Here is a 23413-nt window from a genome sequence, read left to right as displayed (position 1 = left end):
ACACTCGTGTAATCATCTCCCTTTGAGTATAGGCTGGCCTAGTGACTTTCTTCTAACCAATAGAATTCAACAAATGTGATGGGATATCACTTCTCTGTTTAGGCTAAGTAAGATTATGATCTTCATCTTGCTACTAGACTCTTCCTTATTGACTTTGATAAAGCAAGCTGCCAATTTGGGAGGCCCTGGGTGCTGATGAGCTTTCAGCACATAAAGACTGCATCAAAATCTCTGCACCAGGAGACAACCAAACTCTAGTATGACTTTAGCAACATAAAGCTGTGCCCCTAGGATGACCCTAACTGCTCCTCAAAATGCCTGCCTGAGAAAGCTCAGTACTGTCAGGAGAATTTACTGTCTGTTCTAATCAACACCTAATGAAGGTTCCTGACCTCCCTCTTACAGAATTTCCTAAAAAGGGCTTACAATTTTGAATCCTTCCTACATCTCTTTGAGATGTATATGTATATCCTACAACTCAGATGTGTCTTTTTCAAGGACCTGAAAGTCACTGCTTTGAAATATAATCATAAGGAAGCATAGGGCCCCTGTCTCCCAGTCTCTGTGGGAGCATAGAATTTGATCTTTGATCATTGCCAGCTAGCAGACACAGATGGCCTAATTGCATTTACTCTGACCAAACTTTTGTAATTTTTCACTTCATTGACTCTATTTGAGTGCTCAGTCACCCTTCCCCCACTCTCTCTTAAAACAACCAATTACTTCTGCACAAATTGGAATGGGTTTCAGATCTTTCTCCTACTGTTAGTAGTTACTGAATAAAATCTGTTTTGACAGCCCACATAGCAAGGAACTGAGAACAACCTCTGGCAAAACAACCAGCAAGAAAGTGAGGCCCTTAGTCCAACAGCACAAAGAACTGAATTCTGCCAACAACAAGAGCTTGAATTTGGATTTTTGACTAGTTGAGCCTTCACACAAGACCCCAGCCCTGGCCAACACCTTGATTGTAGATCTGTGAGAGACCTAAAGGCAAGTAACTCAGCTAAGCTGTGCCTGGACTTCTGATCCACAAAAATTGTGAGGTAATAAATGTGTGGGAGTTTTTTAGCTGCTTAATTTGTAGTAATTTTTTATGCAGCATTATATAACTAACATATTCTTCCTCTGGAAACTTAAAAAAATTTCTCTTTCTTTTTGATATTCTTAATTGTTCTTAATATTCACTATTTTTAGGGGCACCTGGGTGGCTCAGTTGGTTAAGCGTCCAGCTCTGTTTCAGCTCAGGTCATAATCTCATGGGTAGCAGGATCGGGCCTGTCTCAGGCTTGTGCTCAGCTCAGTGTCTGCTTGAAGATTCTCTCCCTCTGCCCCTCGCCACTCTCTCTCTCTCTCAAATAAATAAATAAATCTTTAAAAAATATTCATTATTTTTATGCAATTTTTTTTATCTCCCTTACTCATTTTTTTTTATTTTTAAAGATTTTATTTATTTATTTGTCAGAGAGAGAGAGCACAAGCAGGGGGAGTGGCAGGCAGAGGGAGAAGCAGGTTCCCCGCTGAGCAAGGAGCCTGATGTGGGACCCTGGGATCATGACCTAAGTCGAGGGCAGATGCTTAGCTGACTGAGCCACCCAGGCATCCTTCCTGTACTCGTTTCTTCATGGCTCTTTTCATCTGCATCTTTCTACTTTCTTTAATCCTGGAAAAATAGTTTTTAGAGTTTAAAAAATTGTTTTTTCTCCTTTTGCAACTCCTATTATCTAGATATTGGCACTTCTACCTTAATCTTTTTTTTTTAAAGATTTTATTTTTTTAAGTAATCTCTATACCCAACATGGGGCTCGAACCTATAACCCTGAGATCAAGAGTCACATGCTCTACCAACTGAGCCAGCCAGGCACCCTGCTTCTACTTTTATCTTACACAGATGTTAACTTTTCTTTTTATATTTGCTTTCTTTTTATCCTTTCCTACTGCCTTTCAACTTTTTCATTAATCTGTTTCCTACATTTTTCTTTAGCTGTATGCAATCTACTATACATCTCATGTAGTTTACTTTTTATTTTAACTTATATATCTTACACCTCATATGTTCATTTTGTTCTTTTTTGTGATTTTGCTTGATGCAGTTTCCTATTATTTTAATTTACCTTATAATCTTAACTTGATTGATAATGCATATTTAAAATTTTGGTGTGTTTTGTAACTCTTCTTCAGGTTATATTATGTTTCAATCAGTCCATCCATTTTCTTCTAAGGGAGTTGTACAGTTGTATAGTTTTTAGTTACTTTGGTTTGTGATGTCCTATTCTCCTGTTGTTTTTGTCTGCTTTACCTGGTAATGTGTTTTGGGTAAGGGCCAAAGGCCTGACCCTTATCTATGTCATTTTCTAGTAAAATGGAGGGGGTGGGTTTGATCTCTAGGACACGGAACTCCAGGGATCCCCAAATCAGTTAATTATTTCCACTTGCTGCCCCCCCCCAACCAACTCCTCCAGGCAAGGTCTTATTGGCCTCAAAGGAGGTGTAATTTTGGAAGAGGCTGTGTCCCTAGACTGTGATTCCTTAGGATTTTGAGGGAGAGAGATATAGAGAAATGAATGCCTGAGTCTCTCAGTAAAATTAATTTATTTTATTCATGCTTCACCTCAGCAGTGTTCTTTTGCTGATTTACCCAGAGATCTGGACTATTTCCTTAAATTTCTTCTGAAAGTAGACAGGCATTGATTGCCCCAAGGCAATATGGGAGACAACAGAATAATTTGAAACTTCCTTTTTCTAACCTGTTCTTCCACTGTGTCTGCTAACTGTTCTCCACCCCAGACTGGAGCTACCTTCTTCCCTTGCAACATACATTCATCACTTTAAAACAGCCTTCAGGAGGACAGGTACTGCATGGAGCACTGGGTGTTATATAAACAATGAATCATGGAACACTACATCAAAAAGTAATGAGGTACTGTATGGTGACTAATATAATAAAAATTAAAAAATTACATACATACATACATATATACATACATACATAAAATAAAAGAGCATTCAGCTCCCTCAGTTTTCAAAAATTCTTAGTTCTTAAAATGTTTTCCTTTTATAATTTAGATAAAGGAACCAGCAGCTAATGGTAGTTTGTCATTGTAGCAGGATTCAGCAAGTGTTGTATTTTAACTGCTGTTCATAATACAAAGAAAAATCTCTATTGTATTTATAGTTTTCCCTTTTTATTCTGTATTTTGCTTACTTGTATCTTCTTTTTGGCTTGATCAATCTTGCTAACAGTGTATCCCTTGTTTTTACAGATTTTGTTTGTTTGTTTGTTTTCGGGGGTAGGGACAGAGGGAAAGGGAGAGAAAGAATCTCAAGCAGACTCTGCACTGAGCAGAGCCTGATGTGGGACTCGATCTCATGACCCTGAGGTTATGACCTGAGCTGAAACCAAGTCAGATTCTCAACCGACTGAGCCACCCACATGCCCCATAACAGTTTATCTCTATCATTGGTCTTATCAAAGAACAAGCTCTGGTCTTGTTAATTTAATGAAATTTTTTGTTGTTATATACTTCACTTATTCTTGTTTCTTTTGGTTTTGTTTTTTCTAATACTTCTTAAATTGAATGCTTAACTCATTTAATATTCTTATGACTAATGTATTTAAGTCACTTAATTTCCATTATTTCATCTTTAATTCAAGGGTAATTTAGTAATAGCTTATTTAGTTTCTAAATGTCTCAAAGCTATTCTTTATTATCTGAACTGCTAATTTAATCAATTTGCAGTTGGAAAACATAGTCTGTATAGTATTGATTCTTTGGAACTATTAGGGCTTCATTACCTAATACATGGCTTATTTTTATACATATTCTACATATGCTTAAAAATAATGGTGAACTAGGGTGTCTTACTGGCTCAATCAGAAGAGTATGTGACTCTTGATCTCAGGGTTATGGGTTTGAGCCCCATGTTTGGTGTAGAGATTACTTAAGTAATAAACTAATTAATTAAAAAAATAATGGTGAACTATCCAATGAATGGAGTTATTTACATATCTACTGGCTTGATCTGATTTATTGTTTAGAAATTTGATATCTATGCCAATTTTTTGTCTGCTTCAACTATTAATTTCTCAGAGATGTGTTTGTAAAGTCATCCTCTACATGTATTGACTTACGAATCTACTCATTTTTGTCAGTTGTTCCTTAAATTTGTCACTATCTTTTGCTATTGAGATACATATTTTAATATGCTCTAATTTCTTTTTGGTCTTACTCTCAGCCCTTTATCTAATCTTGGCTATGTTATTCTCTGTGCATCAGTTTCTTTATCTGTAGTAATTTTTACTAGTTGTTAAGAGTAAATGAGTTAATATTTGTAAAATATTTGAATAGTGCTTGGCACATAGTATATGAGCGTTTAGTTAGTATTTCAATGAGCAGAAGTGGTAATTAAAGCTATGGGCATGCCATAAATCATTTGAGGAGACATGACAGTTTGAGAAAATAAGAGGATCAATGATGAAGATTTAAGAAACTCTTATTTAATGGCTGAGAAGGGAGGGATACACCTCCAAAAAAGACAGGAGTAGACAAAAAAGTAGGAGGAAAACCAAGAAAGCATATTCCCAAATGCATCAAGAGTGGAAGGAATAATTAATAGTGCTGAATACAGATCTGAATGAATGTGAGGTAAACAGCATTAATTTCAACAGTTGAATGAGGGATTTAATGAGTACTGTGGATGCTGTGGGATCTCTGGGACCTCCCTTGAGGAATAAAGGTCTTACTCCACCAGTTGCTGGGAGTGCTGCCAGCAGACATGTCTCAGCTATTAGCCTCCTTGAGTAATTGCCTTGGCTAAAGAGATCCTCCTTGCCTAGGGTCATACACCTTTCCTTGGCAAAGCCTGCATTCCTACTGGGGAAAACTTTGAAAGTACATCGCATCTTAGAGGTCTATGTGGAATTGGCTAAGGCCTTTGTTGAGACTGGGCATCACAACTTAACTTCTCCCTCTTCCCAATTTTACTTCCTTTCCCTCCATTCCCCAAATACTGATCCCTAATAAACTTCCTTCACACCAAAATACATTGAAAAAGTCTGCTTCACAGGGAAATCAATCTGTGACAATGAGTTTCATTTATAGGAAGAGGTGATGGACATGAGAACTGAGAATGCGAAAGGTAAGAAATAAATGATAAAAACATGGAAGAAGCCAAGAAAGGTCAAATTATTCAAGTAATTTGCTTTCACAGATCAGAGGATGACCAAAATCAAGACAGTATAAAAGGCTCACCACCCTGCCCCTTCTTTAGTATGGGAGATACTTGACTGAAAGATAAATGCCAGTTACACATACAGAATTCTGTATCGCTGAAACTAACCTTTCTGTTAATGTATCAGGACATTAAGCTCTTTAATCAGGTACTGGCTCATTAAAGAGTTAGAGGAATGAGTAACCAGCATTTTAAAAAGACGAACATAAACTTATGAATTGGCCACCTTATGCCAGCCCTCTAAATTTGAACAGTCAGTATGAGCCAGCTTACATTTTTATTGCCTATACCTGATAAAACGATCTTCTAAACCACTCCTCCCACAACTTCCTTCTAGCTCCAGCTGAACTAAAATGTCTACTCTTTAAGCCAGAGACTTAACCGGTTTCTCAAATAAGAGATTCAACAACAGGAAATTAAGACTTCTGGAAAGAATTTCTCTGGAGATCCAAATGAAGATGAAAAAAAAAAATCTATATGGAGAATGAAACTTTTGGAGAATTAACGAATTAACCATATGACCATAAATAATAATTTTGACCGAGGAATGAGATAAGCCTGGGGTGGAGGAAAGGTTAAGACTATAAGCAAAGCTTCAAGAAAGGAAAAAAACGAGAAACCCCAGAAAGCAGCAAGAAATACAGCGCTGGCTACACGCAGGCGTTTTAAAGGTTCACACACCACCAGTGCACAACGAGTCCAAAAGAGCCCTCCGACATCTTTTAAAGCACTGGCGGGAAAGAAAAACTTACACTAGCGGCGAACACAGAAACAGAAAATTTACGAATGACCCCGGAAACATTTTATTTTGCGTAGGTATCTTGAGAATATTCTTTTGTGATTCGTTACTTGATCCGGAAGAAGAGATAGCAAACCTCACTTGCGATTGGATCCTATCATAAGGGCGGTGCTTCAGCGAGCCAGTCACCTTGGCAACCGGACGTGACGATCCCGGAAGCGGCTGACTGAGCTTTGCCCGGCTGGCGGCTTCGGTGGGCGGGGTCGGCCGAGCCCTTCTGGCACGGTCTTCTCCACGGACCCGGCACTGCTAGGGGCGGTGCCAGTAAGGCCACGCCTTCCGTGTTGACTCCGGATGGCTCTGGAGCGATGTCGTAGGACCGCGGGGGCGGAGACTCGGGCCGCTCCTCTCTGAGGCTAGGGCCGGAGCGGCGTCGTCAGGCGCTTTGATTCTTCCGGTTTCTGGTGGCTGCGTCGCCTCTTTCCAAAGGCTGGGGCTACGCCCTCTCTAGACCCTGCTGTCGCCCTCCTTTCAGCATCGAACCTGAGTTGCTCCGGGACACCTCCAGCCCAACATTCTCTCGCTCAGGTTCTCGCCCTTTGGAGGACCTCGGCCCCCCATTGCCCACTTTCCTGGATGTGCTGGCCCCTCCCACCCCTCTAAAATGTCCAATAATCTACAGAGGGTCTTCCTGAAACCCGCAGAGGAAAAGTCAGGCAACGCCTCGCAGTGGTAAGTACCGGTTTCGAATCTCCCTCGACACACCTGCCCCTCGCCCGCCTCTTAGCAGGGTGCCGAGTCGGCCGTCGTTTCCGGACGCTCCCCCGCAGTGGGAGCGACTGCAGGGCTCGTCACTTGGGCCACTCAGAGCCCTCAGAGAGCGCCTCTCTTGGAAACGTAAACCCTCTTCAGAGCCTGACGCAGGCAGCCTCGGCCCTGGCTCCGCAGGACTCCAGCGTCTCAAGTTTCGTAGGCGAAAGAGTAGATCTCCACGGGAGAGGAAAATCAACATGGCCGACGCTCCTGTGTGACTAAAACCTTCTGGAAGATTCTCGCGCACTCGCAGAAAAACACGCAGAGCCCAGCACGGAATAGCAAGTGCAGCCCAGGTGGCGCTGGACCTTCAGTGAAAAAAGCTATCATTTAAGAGAGTTAGTGGAAAGGAAAAGAAAAATTTGTGTCGTTGATGAGTATATGAATTTAGAAACTGAAAATTTGATAGAGTGAGGGAATGGATTTTTTAAAATTTCAAATAATAGTTTTATATGCAAAGAAAGAAAAGTAGAGTAATTCTCATGTGAAATCGATCCTTTGGAACAGCGTGTTTGAAGCAGGTGTAATGAGAATGCCGTCTCTAACTGGATGTCTCTAGAGGAACTGTGACATAGGGAGATCGTGGTGTTTCTTAAAAAGACTTAGTTGCACATTTACAAAATAGTTTATCACTAAGTCAGTTTTTTTTTTCTTAAAGGTTATGTTAGTCAAGATGAAATAAAATGGGAACAAAACTGTTAGAGAAGATCGAATATTTTAAGTTGTAGACTCCATGGTTAAGTGGATGTATAATAAGTGGTGAGAAAAAACTTAATGGGTCTCTGCGGAAGGAAAATGTGAAGAAAGCATGGAAATTGAGTTGTAAAATTCATGGAAGAAGATTTATGTTTGAAGAACATCAGGCTGCCTAAATTTAATCCTAGCTTTGACATTAACTGTTCGTGAGGCCAAGTGCCTTCTCTCCAGTCTCCTTTCCAGTAAGTAAGAGTGCCTAGAGATATTTTAAGGACTAAAAGAATGAGTATATGTAAAATACTTAGTATAGGAAAAAAGAAAAGCAGTACTTATATGTTAGCTATTATTATTATAAGAATAAGAGTTTATTTCTGTACAAATTTTAGCCCAGGAAGTAGGTTTCTTTTAATTACAAGTAGATGCAAAACGGAATTATAATAACGACTGAAAAAGCGCGCACAATATTTTAGGAAGAAATTATCACTAAATGCGGTGAGCCAGAACAATATTGAAGAACTGCGAAGAAAGAACCATTGCGTTTCAAGTCGTAAAAAGAGCCAGCTTGTGTGTACGTATAACGTTTTTTGGTTTACTTTTGGTGAAAGCTGGGTGGGGAGAGGCAGAGATGGTGCTCTGTATAGATAACGAAAAAGTAGAGTAACTTTCTAATGGTTGTTCATTTCTTTTCTCTTGTTTTGGTATCTGGATATTCGATGCCATGTGACTTACCCTAACTTAACGCAGTTTGTTTTAGGATTGCATTGTTTTTCAACATTAGAAATAAGGTAGAATAAGAACTTAACGTTTTTATTTATTGTGTACTTTAATTCTTTTATCCAGTTTCTAAACCTTTGGCTATCTGTATTTGGCATTTTTAAAAATATTACAAATTGAAATATATTTTGGTTACATTCATACGTCATTGGAAGTTCATTAACTCATTGGCTTATGCATTGTTTTCATCATCTTCAAATGCATTTATTTCTTCAAATCACTGAGGTTTGACATCACATATTTGGAACATTTACCAGATGCTTTTCTGAAGCTATTGGACTCTTATTTTGCTTATTGCTTACATATTTGATTATATTCTGTTTTGTAAGTAACAATCTGCATGACGTACAAGTATAACTTAAAAATCATTTGATTAATGTCAGCTCTTTATTGGAAGCTTGGTTTCCTTATTTTTCTGATAATTTTGATGGTACTAAATCATTTCATAAACTTAAAATGAGTATATGATTTTATTTTCTATAGATGCTTGGATTTTTCTTGAGTTACTGCTGCTTTTTACAAAGTTTTTTGTTATTGCTTTACAGAATGTTTATTGTTTAATGTATCTAATTCATCAAGGCATAAATTTTAAGAATAAAACTTAATCTTAGAGTGCAAAGGAAAAATCTGGAAGATATTTGTGATAGTAGGCATTCAGTTTTAGATTGGGGCTTTTTTTGCAAAGAGCAAAGCCGGAGTTAGAATGGTATAGTAGAAAGACGGTGAGCTTTGGAGTTAAAGCAATCTAGATTCCTATCCTATTTTACCAGTATTATCTGTATAGTTCAAACATTTGGTTAAAAAACATTCACTGAGTGCCTACATGATAGACTGTGCTAAATGGAGACACTGACTAAAGACGAGGATATGAACCATGCCCATGAAAAACCTTATAGTCTAGAGGGAGGTGATGTAATACACTTTTAAATAGTGTTATGCACAGGATGCTGTGAGAGCACAGAGAAAGGAAATTGTAGGAAAGGTTTCTGGAGCACCTGAGTTTTGGGATGTAAGTGTCAGCTATCCAATTAAAGATGAATGCAGGCTGTGCCCAAAAAGGGAACTGGTAAATAAAGCACTGGTATGACTTATTACCAGGAGTCAGTATTTTTGTTTGATTCTGTACTACAAGCAGGATAGATAGATAACTCTTAAGGGTTTGGTTTGCTCTGCTAGAGAGATTAGACTTCATCTAGTGAAGGTCATTCAGAGGATTTTAAGAAAAGGTTGTCCTGTGCCTGTGTGCATTTTAGATAACTGATGGCAGTGCGGATTTGGGGTGAGGGATCAGGCATATAAAGATTCTGTAAGTTGTCCTTTCAGAGATTTTGAGGGCCTGAACTAGCTGATGTAGAGTAAGGGTTGGATTCAAAGAAACACAGAAGGGAAAATAGGCAGATTTTGTCAGTGAATTGGCATGAAGAAAAGGGGATCAATTATAATGCCAGTTATCTGGATAGATATTGGTAAATTGAAATGAGGAGAACACACCAAAAAAACCCCCAAAACCAAAAAACAATCAGAGAGGTATTTGAATTTGACACTCACGCAGGGTCAGAGCTGAAATTAGATACTTAAGTCATCAGTTTAGAGTTATTATAATAAAGGCCTGTGATGATACGTCTCACAATAATGAGAATTAGGATGTGACTGGCAACTGGCTTCTGTCTGTACTTAATCCTTTGTTCTTAAATGGGGAGCTAAAATGAGTGTCCTCAGCAGTGGGCTTGGTTTGGTTAGAAACGTGATGTTTCATTATCAGTTAATTGTGCATTTAGTTTTGTACAGTGTGTTATATTATCTTTACTGTTTGGGTGTGTAAGAGACATTGACACGTATACCTTATAGGCTAACTGAAATCTCTTTCTCATTAATCACTTCATGCAGTTGAATTTTTTGGACCCTGTTATGTTTGGTTTATGCTAAAGTAAATTCAAGAAAGAGGATTGGATTGTCGAAGAGAGCATGTAATTCTGAATAAGTTATTTAATATTACTGAATCTCCAGCTATAAAATCATAATGGCAATACCTACATTGCTGAGCTGTTTATCAGAATTAGAGTTAATGACAACTATTTACAATAATGTATCTATTATGTATATAATATTACATAGTATATATTATTGTATGTTATTATGTATATTGTGTATGTACATAATGTTAAATCATAGATGGAAAAAAGGTCTAGCAGTTGAAAAAATATATTTTGGAATAATATCTGCAAAATGTTCATTAGCATGTGAAATTTTTATCATTCCATTTCTTATATGTGAATGTTTTATGTCAATATTAGAATAATTAAAAATGTCAGAAGTTATGTAAGTATCTTTAATATACTTTTTATGAAAATTTTCATACCTTTTTATCCAAGTTCTTATATTGTCAAAAAACTACCGGATTCACTTACTTGTTCTTGGATACCAAGTGTATATTTTAATGGAATATGATAACTAGCATATATTGGGAATTTATCATAATTCCAACCAGTTATTTATTTCTCATAGCAAGCCTTACTGTCCCCATTTTGCAAATGAAGAAACAGATTCAAAGAAGTTAAGTAAATTTACCAAAATTAATTAACTAACAATTGGAAGAGCCAACATTAGAAGCCTGTAAACTTTCTAATGTATTCTTCTTTTTGCTTTTTTTTAAAAGTCTTAAACTGTTACTGTGTTTGCAGTATAGTTCTCAGTTCAAACACCAACTGGTTTAAAGTAACTAGCACATTGATGATTTTTCTAAATTTTTAAGTAACCAAACCAGAGCATGGGATGCAGAATCCGATTCTAATTTTAGTTCTAACATTAGGTAGCAGAATTTGATTTTTAAGAAACAGAATCTTTATAAGATTTTAGTTATAGTTACTCTCTTAAATGGAAGATCTCTTTTAGAGCTGAAAAAAAAGTATATTAATTGAAGAAGTGTGAATTTCATCCTGATTTATTATTTCTCTCCTTAGCATTCTACATTCCAGTTTAATTTTTAGGACTCATTCCATTTGCTACTAGGAAATCATAATGGTGTCTTTTTGTTTTGTTTTGTTTTGTTTTTTTTAATGATGACTTGGAGGAGTTAATTCAGCTAACATTGTTTACAATGTGCCAGTTGCTCTATTAGGTGTAGAGGATATACATATGAATTGGATAACCTACCCTTAAGGAATTTATGGTCTCCGGTAGATTATGTGAATCTCTATTGATATACTGGCATAGAAGAAGCTGTATTTTCCTTTGTTTTTTGGAGGGGGAAGAAAGAGAGGAAAAATGATTAGGCTTGGAAATAGTTTGTGCAATAAAAATGTTGTGCAATATAAATGTTTTCTGTACAGCAGAAACATAGAGGCCATATAATGAAGTATGTGAATGCAGTATCAGAAGCCTGTGTCCTTTGTTTAAAAAACATACCAGTTAAAAATGTACATTCCCATATGCAAATAATTATAAGAGCATTATAAAAGTTCTGCTCTGTTGAAGTTTCTAATCCGTGAGCCAGATGTTATTGACAGATTCATTGACAAAACTATGTAAATAAACAAAAGGAGACTAGAGAAAAGGTATTGAGATAGTTCAGTTAAAGTGGAGATTTGAAAAAGCTCCCTTTTTTATATAAGTTTTTTGAGGGCCTACTATATTTGGTATTGGGAGAACAATTACAAAGTAAATGATATAGTCCCTGTAAGAAAAACAAAATTTTACTTATTTTTTAGAAGACATTATATAGAAGGCATTATATAACTCCTAGCATTAGTGGCACCCGGGGGAGTACTTGGGGATTTTAAGTTGGAAGAAATTAATGTGAGTTTGAGGGACTTGCAAATATTCATGGAGAAGATGGAGTTGATCCTCAATTTATAGCTATGTTTTAAATTGTTGGAGAAGAAAAAAAATAACCTGAAGAATACTTGGAGTAAATAATATACTTGGGATAATCAAGAATAGTAAAGAGACCTCTCTGGGAAGATCAGAGATTTTTAAGTTGAGAAGATGGTACTGTTGTAGAGATTGGTTGAGTCTAGATTTTAGGTGATTTTCAAGTCAAGCTGAATTGGCAATGATGAATCATTGGAACTTTGAGAAAGGAGGTAACAGGATGAAAACAATGCTTTAATCTGCCAGAGATACATCATAATAGTTGCTGAAGTCAGAAAAACTAGGTTAAAAGTCAAGCAAAATATAGGGTTGAGATAATGAGGTGATGCAGGTCTGATCTAGGTAGTAGAAGTGGCCATGGTGAAAGAGAAGAATGAGTAAGAGCTGTAAAAAGGAAAAAAACTTTACAGACTCAGTGATTCATTCATTATGCATTTATTGAATGTTTACCCTTTGTAAGCATCTATACAGGGTGCTTTGGGTGAATCAGAGATAAATAAGAAGGGTGATAAAGGTAAGTCAGAGATGACTAGGTGATTTAAAACCTAAGTGACTTGGGAAATAGTACTGCTGACATGACTGGATTACTGGATGGTAGGATTAGAGTACTAGTTTTCAGTAGAGAGTAATTTTAACTTTAAAGTCATGGTTTAAAAAATGTCATGGTATTAAAAGTGAAAATGTTTGGTAAGACAACACAAATATGGAACTGAGGTCAACATTAAGGAATAGGAATAAAGGCTATAACAGTGGGAGTCATTAATTGCAAAGGAAATAGTTGAAGCAATTGATGCAATAGTTGAAGTAGTTGGTACAATCTAAGGAAGAATGTCTTGAAACAGAGTCAAGAGTTGTGCTTTGGGGAATAGTCATAGTTGGGTACTTAAAATGCAGAAAATGAATGAAAAAGGAAACATTAAGAAAAACAAGCGAATTGTGCACAATGGAAATCATGTTAGGTAGAGGTTCAAAATGTGCAATTAGCTAGCAGTATCAGTTTCAGTAGGGAGCACCTAAACAATGAGGATAAAGACAGATTTAACTGTGAGAACATATTTGGTAATCTTTGAGAATGAGATGTAGTAGAATAATGGGAAAGAAAATAGACTGCAAAAGAGAGTGAATTTCTAGACAACTTTTTGGCATACCAGCGACCGGAAGTTGGTAGGTGGTCTTAATTGTGGTTCATGAACATCATCTACCAACTTCCTGTCACTGAATTTGGAACATAAGTCATAATCATCTCTCTAATCCTATGTGACTTTAGCATCTATATGGATAATCTCTTTGTCATCTAGTCTTTCATCAGTACAAAGTTCTTTTTCTCCGGTGATCTTAGTCTCCATTCTGTCACTATCCATCCACTTCTGTACTTCTTGTTGTCAGATGGGATTGCTGCATTTATGAAATTCTTGATTCAGGCATTCTCTTTTCTAAACACCAGTTGTAGTATTTCTAGCTTACTTGTTTAAATACCCCACTTTGACTGTTTTTTAACTTTATCTGGCCCTCCAGTCCAATAATCACTTTATTTTCTGCTTATACTTTTGCCTTTTGTGTTCTCATTTTCTTCTCCTCCTGTTTAGTTAATAATTTTTACCAATATCCTAAACTCTTTTGTTCCTCTTTGATTTTTTTGCACCATTCTTCTGAAGCCACTCCCTGGATAAACTCAGGGATTTACTTTTACTTTGCTTATACCCAGTGAAACAAGGAAAATCTCACAAAAGCACAGATTGGTCTCACTATAAATTCATAATCACTACCTATATCGTTGGGCCATCAGCGTTGTCTGATGACTCTTTTTCTGAAGTCAACTTATTCTCTCTCAGACTGTTTCACATCTTTTTGATTCTCCTCAAATCTCCATTTTTGCTCCTATTCTTAGATGACGTTATGTCCTTTTCACAGGAAAATTAAAGCCATTAGATCAGAATTACCTCAAACTTCTGGCATCAAAACTATAAACTTAACTGCAAATGTGCCTAACCTGTTCTTTCAGTGCCAATGGAAGAAGATATTTCTCCGCCTCTCTTTAAGGTTCAATTCCTTTACCTGTCTGCTGGTTCCCATTCCCTATATCTTCTTATCAAATCTTACACTTAATTAGCCCTCTTTATCCTCTTCCTCTTGAGAACTCATATGAGCATTAATATATGCTCTGGTTTATCTAACCTTAAAAAAAAGAAGACAGATCTTGACCCCATTGAGCCTCCATTTACTTGCCAGTTCTTAAGAGTTGGCCATACCTTCTATCTTAATATCCTTTCTTCATGTCAATTCCTCTGCAACTTTTTTTCTCCACCAAACTTTTTCTAAAACCATCAGTGACCCTCATGCAGGTTTACATTTTAATCTACATCCTACTTGGCCTGTCAGAAACTTTTAAATAGACTTTCCCATTTTCTTTGAGCAGTAGAAAGAAATCCAAGAGATTTTGATGCAATGGAAGCCAAAGGAAGAGAGTTTCAAGAAAATGGGAAGCTGCTGAAATATTTTAAGCAGGGAAGGGTCAGTTTTAATGTAATGAAAGCTTTTAAAGGGAGAGGATGTGGCTGAAGAAGAGACCAGTTCTGAAGTTACTATAATAGTCCAAGCCAGAGATACTGTTTCCTTGAATTAAAATGGAGAGAGATGGTTTGGAAAGAATTGAAAAGATAAAATCGGGAAATTTAAGAGTTAATACCAACAGGATTTTGTGATAGATTAAATGTAGATGATTAGAAAGCAGGAAATTGCTTGTTCTGATTTAGGCATCTAAGATGGATGATATGTCATTTATCATACAGAAAGAAAAAAAAAACATGGAAAGGCCATGTTGAGTTTTAAATGCATTTGAGATTCTGAATGGAAATGTCATGAGGGAAGTTGGATATATATATAAGCCTGAATCTCAAAAGAGTTAAGATGCAAATCTTTTAATTGTTGCTGTATAAATGGTAATTTAATTGAAGTTATGAACATAAAAGAAATAATTGGGAAAAGCTTAAGAGTAGGAAGAGAATTCAGTCTAAGCTTTGGTGAATTCCAGCATTTGAAGGTTGATTCAGGTAGGATGAGTTGACAAGGAAGACCAAGGATTCATTACGGAAGTAGGAGAATGTCCTATCTAGGAAGCCTTGGGAAGAGAATGTTTTAAGAAAAGGAGCAAGCATTTTTGTTTTCATCCAAATATAGTGTATCATTTATCTCACTTGATGATAATTGCCTGTTTACATGTCCATATAACCAACAGTTGAAGTTCTTTTGGGGATTGTGGGTTGAACTAGCTTGGAGACAAGCAAATATTTTCTGTAAAGGGCCAGATAGTAAATATTTCAGGCTTTGTGGGTCGTATGATCATTTCTGGTGTAACTACTCAACTCTGCCATTGGGGCCAGATAGTAAATATTTCAGGCTTTGTAGTTCGTATGATCATTTCTGGTGTAACTACTCAACTCTGCCATTGTAGCATGAGAGCAGCCATATACAGTATGTTAAAGATGAGTGTAACTATGTACTAATAAAACTTTATTTATGGATGCTGATATTTGAATCTCATAATTTTCACAGATAAAAAAATACTATTGTGACTTTTAAAAACCATTTAGAATAGGAAAAACATTCTTAGCTTGTGGGCTACACAAAAACAGGGAGGGAGCAGAATTCGGCCAACCGCTGTAGTTTACTGATCCTTTTCCCATAATTGAGCCTGATGCCTGAACCATAACAGACACTCAAGTAAATTTTTGTTGAATAAATTAAAGTTGAATAAGTTCAGGTCTTTTCTGTGTTTTTGGGGGGGCTGGGGAGGTAATTAAGGTAGGCTTTCTGCTTTTAAGTCCTGAAAGCAAGAATTCATATGTTTATGTTCATGCATCTCTTTAGAGATTAACTTTTTTTTTTTTTTTGAGAGAGAATGAGAGACAGAGAGCATGAGAGGGAGGAGGGTCAGAGGGAGAAGCAGATTCCCTGCCGAGCAGGGAGCCCAATGCGGGATTCGATCCTGGGACTCCAGGATCATGACCTGAGCCGAAGGCAGTCGCTTAACCAACTGAGCCACCCAGGCGCCCGAGATTAACTTTTAATTTGCTAAAAGTAAATTTAACATTTTGAAGCACTATCAAGTGGCCAGAAAATGGTTTTAAATATTTAAAAGGATATAATTATATTATTTTGGGTGGCAGAAAAGTAAAACTGAGTTCCAGGGCTTCCTAGAATGCATAGACTTTTTGGCTTTGATTTTTATTAATATGTAGGTTTAAAAACACTTGTGGGCAGTAAAATACACTTTTGCATCATTGAGAATTCTAATCATTATTATTATTATTTGTCTTGAATTTTTGTTTTCATTTGATCTTAGTCATATAAGGTCATACTGTTGGTAGGCCATGAACTCCGCATTTATGTTGCTAGAATTTAGCATGAGAGAGGGTCTATAAGCAAGTGAACAAATAGATTAATATATATTGACAACTTGTGATGTGTACCATGAAGGAAATGAACAGGTGTAATATTATACACTAATTATGAAAGATGGGCAAAGATAGTTAAAGTGGTCAGAGAATGTATCTCTTGGTTAGTTACTTACGGTGAGACCTGAGTTATATGGATGGGAGAGGAGAGGAGTATCTAGGTAGAGAGAGAGCATGTGTGATTACTCTGAGTCCTATGAGAACTTGGTATTTTTCAGAAACTGAAAGGTGGTTTTAGGCATAAGTAACTTGAGGTATCTGCATTGAAGAAATCTACAAATAATTGCTTACATAACAGAGATTGGTATATTTTGGATTTTTAAAAATCAGACAATCTGTACTAAGATATAGCTCATAAGTATCAGGATCAAAATTGGCTAGGTTAAAAAAAATGTCCCATGTGTTCCATATTCATTGGAAACCATTTAGCTGAAATGACGTTGCTGTTATGTATATGGATTGACAGGCAGTTGGAACTAATGTGAATAATTCCCATACCAAGGGCTATTTAGCACCAAACTTCAGATATGCTGAAACAATAAGTCAAGGAAGAAAATGGTTCCTACATGAGTAACTCCATTTAGTCTCTGAAAATGTGGCACACTAAGCTATCACCATAAGAGATGCCTTAAGCAAAAGAAGGATGGCTGACAGTAGGACTTGCGAGTCATTGTCAGTGGGAAGAGCACAGCAGATTGGAAAGAGGGTAGAAAAGAGTGAGGGAAATAGAATAAGCATAAATGGAGATGAAATGAGAATCCTGGGCAAATCAGAGTGAAGAAGGAGGACAATAGGAAAGAATTCAAGTAAAAAAAAGGGAGGATGCTAATAGTTTAAGAGGAAAATATTCTAATAGGCATAACTTTACACAGGGTAAAACCTTAGAAAAGTCTAATTTACCCATTGCCTAATCATATGAGAAATTCTAAATCAAAGCTTATCATATCTTTGATTATCTCTTCTACTTCAAAATCTTTGTTTTGCAATATTTCACTTTGAAAACTCGAAGTGACAAATTATATACTTTTATGATATTTTATAAATTTTTATCTTTTTAAAATAATATTTGCAAATATTTGTTTTTAAATAAAATGTATATACCGTCTAGTATGTTGTATTGATTTACTCAATGTTCTTTTAAGTGTTTCAGGCTGCATGTACCAAGTAGTTCAGACGATTGGCTCGGATGGAAAAAATCTTCTGCAATTACTTCCAATTCCTAATTCTTCTGGAAATCTTATACCGCTAGTTCAATCTTCAGTCATGTCTGATGCTTTGAAAGGGAATACAGGAAGCCCAGTTCAAGTTACTTTTCAGACTCAGATTTCCAGCTCTTCCACAAGTGCATCAGTTCAATTGCCCATTTTTCAGCCAGCCAGTTCTTCAAACTATTTTCTTACAAGAACAGTAGATACAGCAGAAAAAGTTAGAGTTACTTCTGTGGGAACTGAACATTTTACCTCATCAGTTTCTAAAGTTCAGAGTCATGGTGTGAAAATTGATGGACTCACCATGCAAACATTTGCTGTTTCTCCCTCCTCAACACAAAATGATTCACCTTATATTTTAGTAAATACTCAGAGTCTTCCAATGACTGTGAAGTCTCCAGTTTTGCCTTCTGGGCATCATTTACAGATTCCTGCCCATGCTGAAGTGAAATCTGTACCAGCGTCTTCATTGCCTCCTTCAGTTCAGCAAAAGATACTTGCAACTGCAACCACAAGTACCTCAGGAACAGTTGAGGCCTCCCAAATACCAACCGTTATTTACGTATCTCCTGTAAATACAGTGAAAAATGTAGTTACCAAGAACTTTCAAAACATTTACCCAAAACCTGTTACAGAAATAGCAAAGCCAGTGATACTAAATACCACACAAATTCCAATGAATGTTGCTAAAGAGACACAATTAAAAGGTGGTCAGCATTCTCAAGCTGCTCCTGTGAAATGGATTTTTCAAGAAAATCTACAGCCTTGCACTCCATCTCTTGTTCCTGTTAAGTCTTCAAATAATGTGGCTTCAAAGATTTTAAAAACTTTTGTAGATAGGAAAAGTTTGGGAGATAATACTATAAATATGCCATCATTGAGTACTGTCAGTCCTAGTGGGACACAATCCAAAAGTATGCCTATTAAAGATAATGCCTTGGTTATGTTTAATGGGAAAGTCTATCTATTGGCTAAAAAGGGGACAGATGTTTTGCCATCACAAATTGACCAACAGAATTCTGTTTCTCCTGATATTCCACCAAGAAAAGATACATCACAAATAGTGAGTTCGAGTCCAGTCACAGAAATATCCAGAGAGGTTGTAAATATTGTTTTGGCTAAAAGTAAATCTTACCAGATGGAGACAAAATCACTTTCAAATACTCAGCCTGCTTCCATGATCAATCTAAGGGCAGAGAAGAATAAAAAAGTGGAGAAACCATCTCTTTCTACCCCAAACCCACATAATATGAATCAATCCATTAACTACTTAAAACAGAGTAAGACTTTATTCACAAAGCCAGACTTTCCAGATGGATTTAGTGCAGTACAAAATGCCCCCAGAAAAGGAAATATCATCCAGAGCATAGAGAAAATAAGTTCCTCTGTTGATGCAACAACTTTTACTTCACAACAGTGTGTTTTCAGAGACCAAGAACCAAAGGTAATTTTCCCATGTCAGGGTGTTCTTTTTATCTATCTATATAGAAAATTTTTCTTTCTTAATTCTCAAAGTTAGTTACCTATGATACCTCTTCCCCGCTCCTTTCCCATCCTCCACTCCATCACACAAATACCATACACACATGAATGCTTAATTAAGTCAAAGCTTTCATCTGAAGGAAATGTTTGAGGAAGATAATAGAGTCTTTCTCTTAAGTCATTTGGCATGCCAAATCTTTAAAACAAAATCAAACAAAAAACTCAGCAATAAGGTTTAGAAGAGTTGGTGAAAGATAATGTGAATTCACAGTTTGGTAAAATTCTGTGTGTGTGTATATATACATGTATACACATATATATACATATGTACATACATATATTTACTAGATTAATGTTAGTATATGGAGAGGTCAATATTATGCATCTAGGAGAGCTGGGTTTTTTGTTTGTTTTTTGATGGTAGGGAGATACTGGCAATTTTTTTAGGTAGATGGTAGAAGGGGTAGAATGGGGGCTGATCAGTACCTTTCAGTCATTTGTGGAAATAGGATTTATTTACATTTTTTTTTTTTTTTTTTTTTAGTAGACAAGTTTCCCCTTTTTTTTTTAAACCCTTTCTGACTCTTCAATTATTCAGCATATCCACATAGTTACTTTTCTGTTCTACTTAAGATATGTGTGTCTGTGCTAAGTATTTGTGCCCACTCTTTCCTTATGTAGAGATCTACTTAATAATGTCAGTGTTTCTCCCCTTCAGTATGGAATTCATTGAATTCTAGATATGTAAGGTGGTAAATCCTGAAGTGTAAGATTGATTAAAGGCATAAGACTTTTCCAGAAGACTACAATTTCCAACTAATGTTTTATAGATTATTTTTAACTTGTCATTAGTCTGTATTCTTATTTCAGTTTGAGAATCAACTATCTGTTAACCTTTCCAGTACAAGAAAGCAAAATAAATGAGAAATTTTAAAGGAACAGTTTTAAGTTTGTACTCAGTTAAATTCATTTTTTCAAGTGCGGGTGGTAAGGCAGGGGTAATGCAAACCAACCATTTAGGACTTTAGAGCATGATGTTTTAAATAAGATGAGATGAACACTTAGTTGCTAGTCTGATAAAATAGCCTAAGTAATTAGCAGTATTGTTTGTGTGTTTTGTTTTCCTAATTCCAGATCCAGAATGAGATGGCATCAACATTAGAAAAAGTTACTCAAGAAAGAAATGACAAGAACCATTCCCAAGGAGGAAGCAATAAGGCATCATATCTGAAGAATGATGCAGAATTTAAAAAGATATTTGGTCTCACTAAAGATTTGAGAGTGTGCCTTACTCGGATTCCTGATCATTTGGGCTCTGGAGAAGGTTTTGATTCCTTTAGCAGTTTGGTGAAGAGTGATACTTACAAAGAGACTGAGTTGATAGTGAAGGAAGAAAAGAAAAAACAGGTAATAGATTTTTGGTGTCTTTTGTAGTTACTCCAAAGGTTCATGAATGCATTTTCTTGATTTGTTTTTTTTTTAGTCTGTACATTAATATGAATGATAGTCATCAAATTTGCATATTTGTATATATTATACCAAATCAGTGTTAAAGAGAACCATATATACAAAGGTAAAAATACCTCCCCAGTTAAAGTTGTTGTATTAAGTGTTTCTATTCACCTGTTTATTTTTTTCATCAAAAAATTATAAGACAATGCCCATAACTTTTTAAACTACTTATCCTACTTTGAAGACCCTATCTAAAATAATCCAACATGATCCAATGAGCACTGGGTGTTAAACACAACTAATGAATAACTGAACACTACATCAAAAACTAATGATGTACTATATGTTGGCTAATTGAACTTAATAAAAAAATTAATAAAATAAAGAATCCAGATGTAGGGAAAATATAAGCATGTAGATATTCATTACAGTATTACCCTTAATACAAACATTTTAAGAACTCTACTTGGTCGATAATGATGAAAACATCCCTACAACTTTGCCTATTGTTATTCTACTTAGAAATATATCATTATACTGCTTAATATCCTGAACTTTAGATCAGACACCAGTGGACCTTTCCCAATGAAAATCTTCCATATGTACTTACTGTGGGAAAGGAAGCACAAAATTAAGTCAATTCTTTTTCTCAAGTTCTTTACAAATGGCTGTTATATTTTGGTGATAGATCAATACATCTAATACTTAAGCAAGAAAATGTAAATTAAGCAATTTTCTTCTCTGTGAATATCATTAGGACATTGCTATTCACTTTAGTACTGTACAGTGCTAAACAATTTTTTGCTGTAGTTCTCAGTATATTTTGTTGAGTTGAATTTAGTAAGTATGTTATCTGCAGTATCCTGTTAAATTTGAGAGCACACTGTCTATGTGGCAATAATTTGTTTTTCTTTTGGAATCTTACTCAACATAACAACAGGGTTTTGATAAGAAAAGAAAAGCAAAAACCGTTAAGAAGATGGATCACACAAAGAAGAGAAAAACTGAGAGTGTTTATAACACAGCTATAAATGGAGGAACTAATGTCAACAATTCCCAACTCGTCAACAGTATTTTACCAACTTCAGATGTATCACGCCATAACATTCTCACAAGCCGCAACAAAACCAGAGAAGAAAAGAGAACTGAGGTTGAACGCTATACCCCTGAGAACCAGGAAAAAGGCACATTGAGTTCAAATGCAGCTTTTGAACAAAGTCATTCTTTTAATAAAAATTATACTGAAGATATTTTCCCCATGACACCACCAGAGTTAGAAGAAACCATTCGAGATGAAAAAATAAGAAGACTTAAGCAGGTGCTGAGAGAGAAAGAAGCAGCTCTTGAAGAAATGCGTAAGAAGATGCACCAAAAATAATAAAATGTTGCTATACTTAAAGACTGCAGTGAAATAGCTGGTTTTTTTCCATAAACTTTTGCATTAAGTTAATTATAGATGCATTCTGAAAGTGTCTGAATATGAAACTTGTTTTTCCATCAGTTAATGATTAAATTTTATTTAAGGACTACAAAAAAGGTTGATTTCACACATGACTTGTGAATAATCTACATGGGGTATCTAAATCTTTGTCTAGATACCTTTTTTTGGAAGGAAAAATTTTCTATTTTTCTATTATTTTAATTAGAATTCCCAAAGTTTGAGTATTTGTGCAAGGTTTTTTTTTTTTATTGTTTGCATCTTTAGCTGAACCGCTCAGGTGTTATTCCAACAGTAGATAATTATTGTATACTACTGAAATTATACAATGCAAGGGAGGAAATCAGCTCTAAACAGCCTTGCCAATGGGCTTATTATATATGTACTCAGTCTGTATCCATGATACCATTGTTGTAAATTTTTGTTATTTCATGAAAAAAAATGTATTATAGCAGTATTATTTAAAAATTCAAACATTTCTCAGAGTGAGGGACACTTGTGGCTTTTACAAAGTAATTTTATATAATCCCAAATGGGTTTTAGAATCCCGGCTATATAATGTATTGGTTGCTTAAAGTGAGTGATAAGTTATTATTCCTAGGTAAATACTTTTTCTTCTTGATCCTCCCCCTCCTCTTCTTTTTCTTATACTCCTTCTTTTTTGGAATATGTACATATGTAACTGTGAAAAATAAATCTGAACAGTGGCCACATTTAATACAGTTTAAAATTGTAAAGTATACCTTTTCTTAGTGGAGGCAAACATTTTTCTGTCTAATTATGTTTGATTCAGAAAGTTCGGAAGTTGTGTGGGGATAGGGATTAATGGGAAGAAGGAAAAGTTTACCAAAAAAAAGAAAAAAAGAAAAAGACAAATCTCCGGAAGTAAGGTCACATAAAACCTATACACATTGAGAGGGAGTATAGAGCAAATGCAAACTGATCAACTAAATTCTCGTGCCTTTTATTTTTTTTCTTGTAATAACAGTTTTATTGAGATAATTCACTTACCATAAATTCACCCTTTAAAAGTGTACAATTCAGTGGTTTTTATTCACAGAATTGTGCAACCATTAACATGACCTAATTTTAGGACATTTTCATCACTTCCCAAAGAACCTCATACCCATTAGTAGTCACTCCCCAGACCCTCCACCCCCCAGCCCTAGGCAACCATTAATATAGTTTATGTCTCTAGGGACTTGTGGAAATTCAAAGCAGGGCACGTGGGTGGCTCAGTCGTTAAGCGTCTGCC

The 23413-nt window shown here is 35.9% G+C and overlaps 1 protein-coding gene across 3 annotated transcripts; it reads left to right on the top strand.

Annotated features, from left to right (window-relative positions):
- Window positions 1–6145: 6145 nt before the first annotated feature.
- LRIF1 (ligand dependent nuclear receptor interacting factor 1) lies at window positions 6146–22126 on the top strand. 3 transcript variants are annotated; one of them, XM_021690107.2, is made up of 4 exons: window positions 6146–6703; window positions 17721–19230; window positions 20403–20675; window positions 21661–22126. In XM_021690107.2, exons 1-4 carry the CDS (start codon window positions 6636–6638, stop codon window positions 22096–22098), a joined length of 2289 nt encoding a protein of 762 aa, XP_021545782.1. In that variant the 5' UTR covers window positions 6146–6635; the 3' UTR covers window positions 22099–22126. The 3 variants fall into 3 exon arrangements, with proteins under 3 accessions (XP_021545782.1, XP_021545780.1, XP_021545781.1); XM_021690105.1 differs by lacking the exon at window positions 17721–19230 and having other exon boundaries at window positions 6633–6703; XM_021690106.1 differs by lacking the exons at window positions 6146–6703; window positions 17721–19230 and adding an exon at window positions 7703–7722.
- The last annotated feature ends 1287 nt before the right edge of the window (window positions 22127–23413 follow it).

The sequence above is a fragment of the Neomonachus schauinslandi genome, chromosome 4, assembly GCF_002201575.2.
Source record: "Neomonachus schauinslandi chromosome 4, ASM220157v2, whole genome shotgun sequence".
Lineage (NCBI taxonomy): Eukaryota > Metazoa > Chordata > Mammalia > Carnivora > Phocidae > Neomonachus > Neomonachus schauinslandi.
Note: the sequence above shows the minus strand (reverse complement) of the source record. Positions and strands in the feature narration are given on the sequence as shown.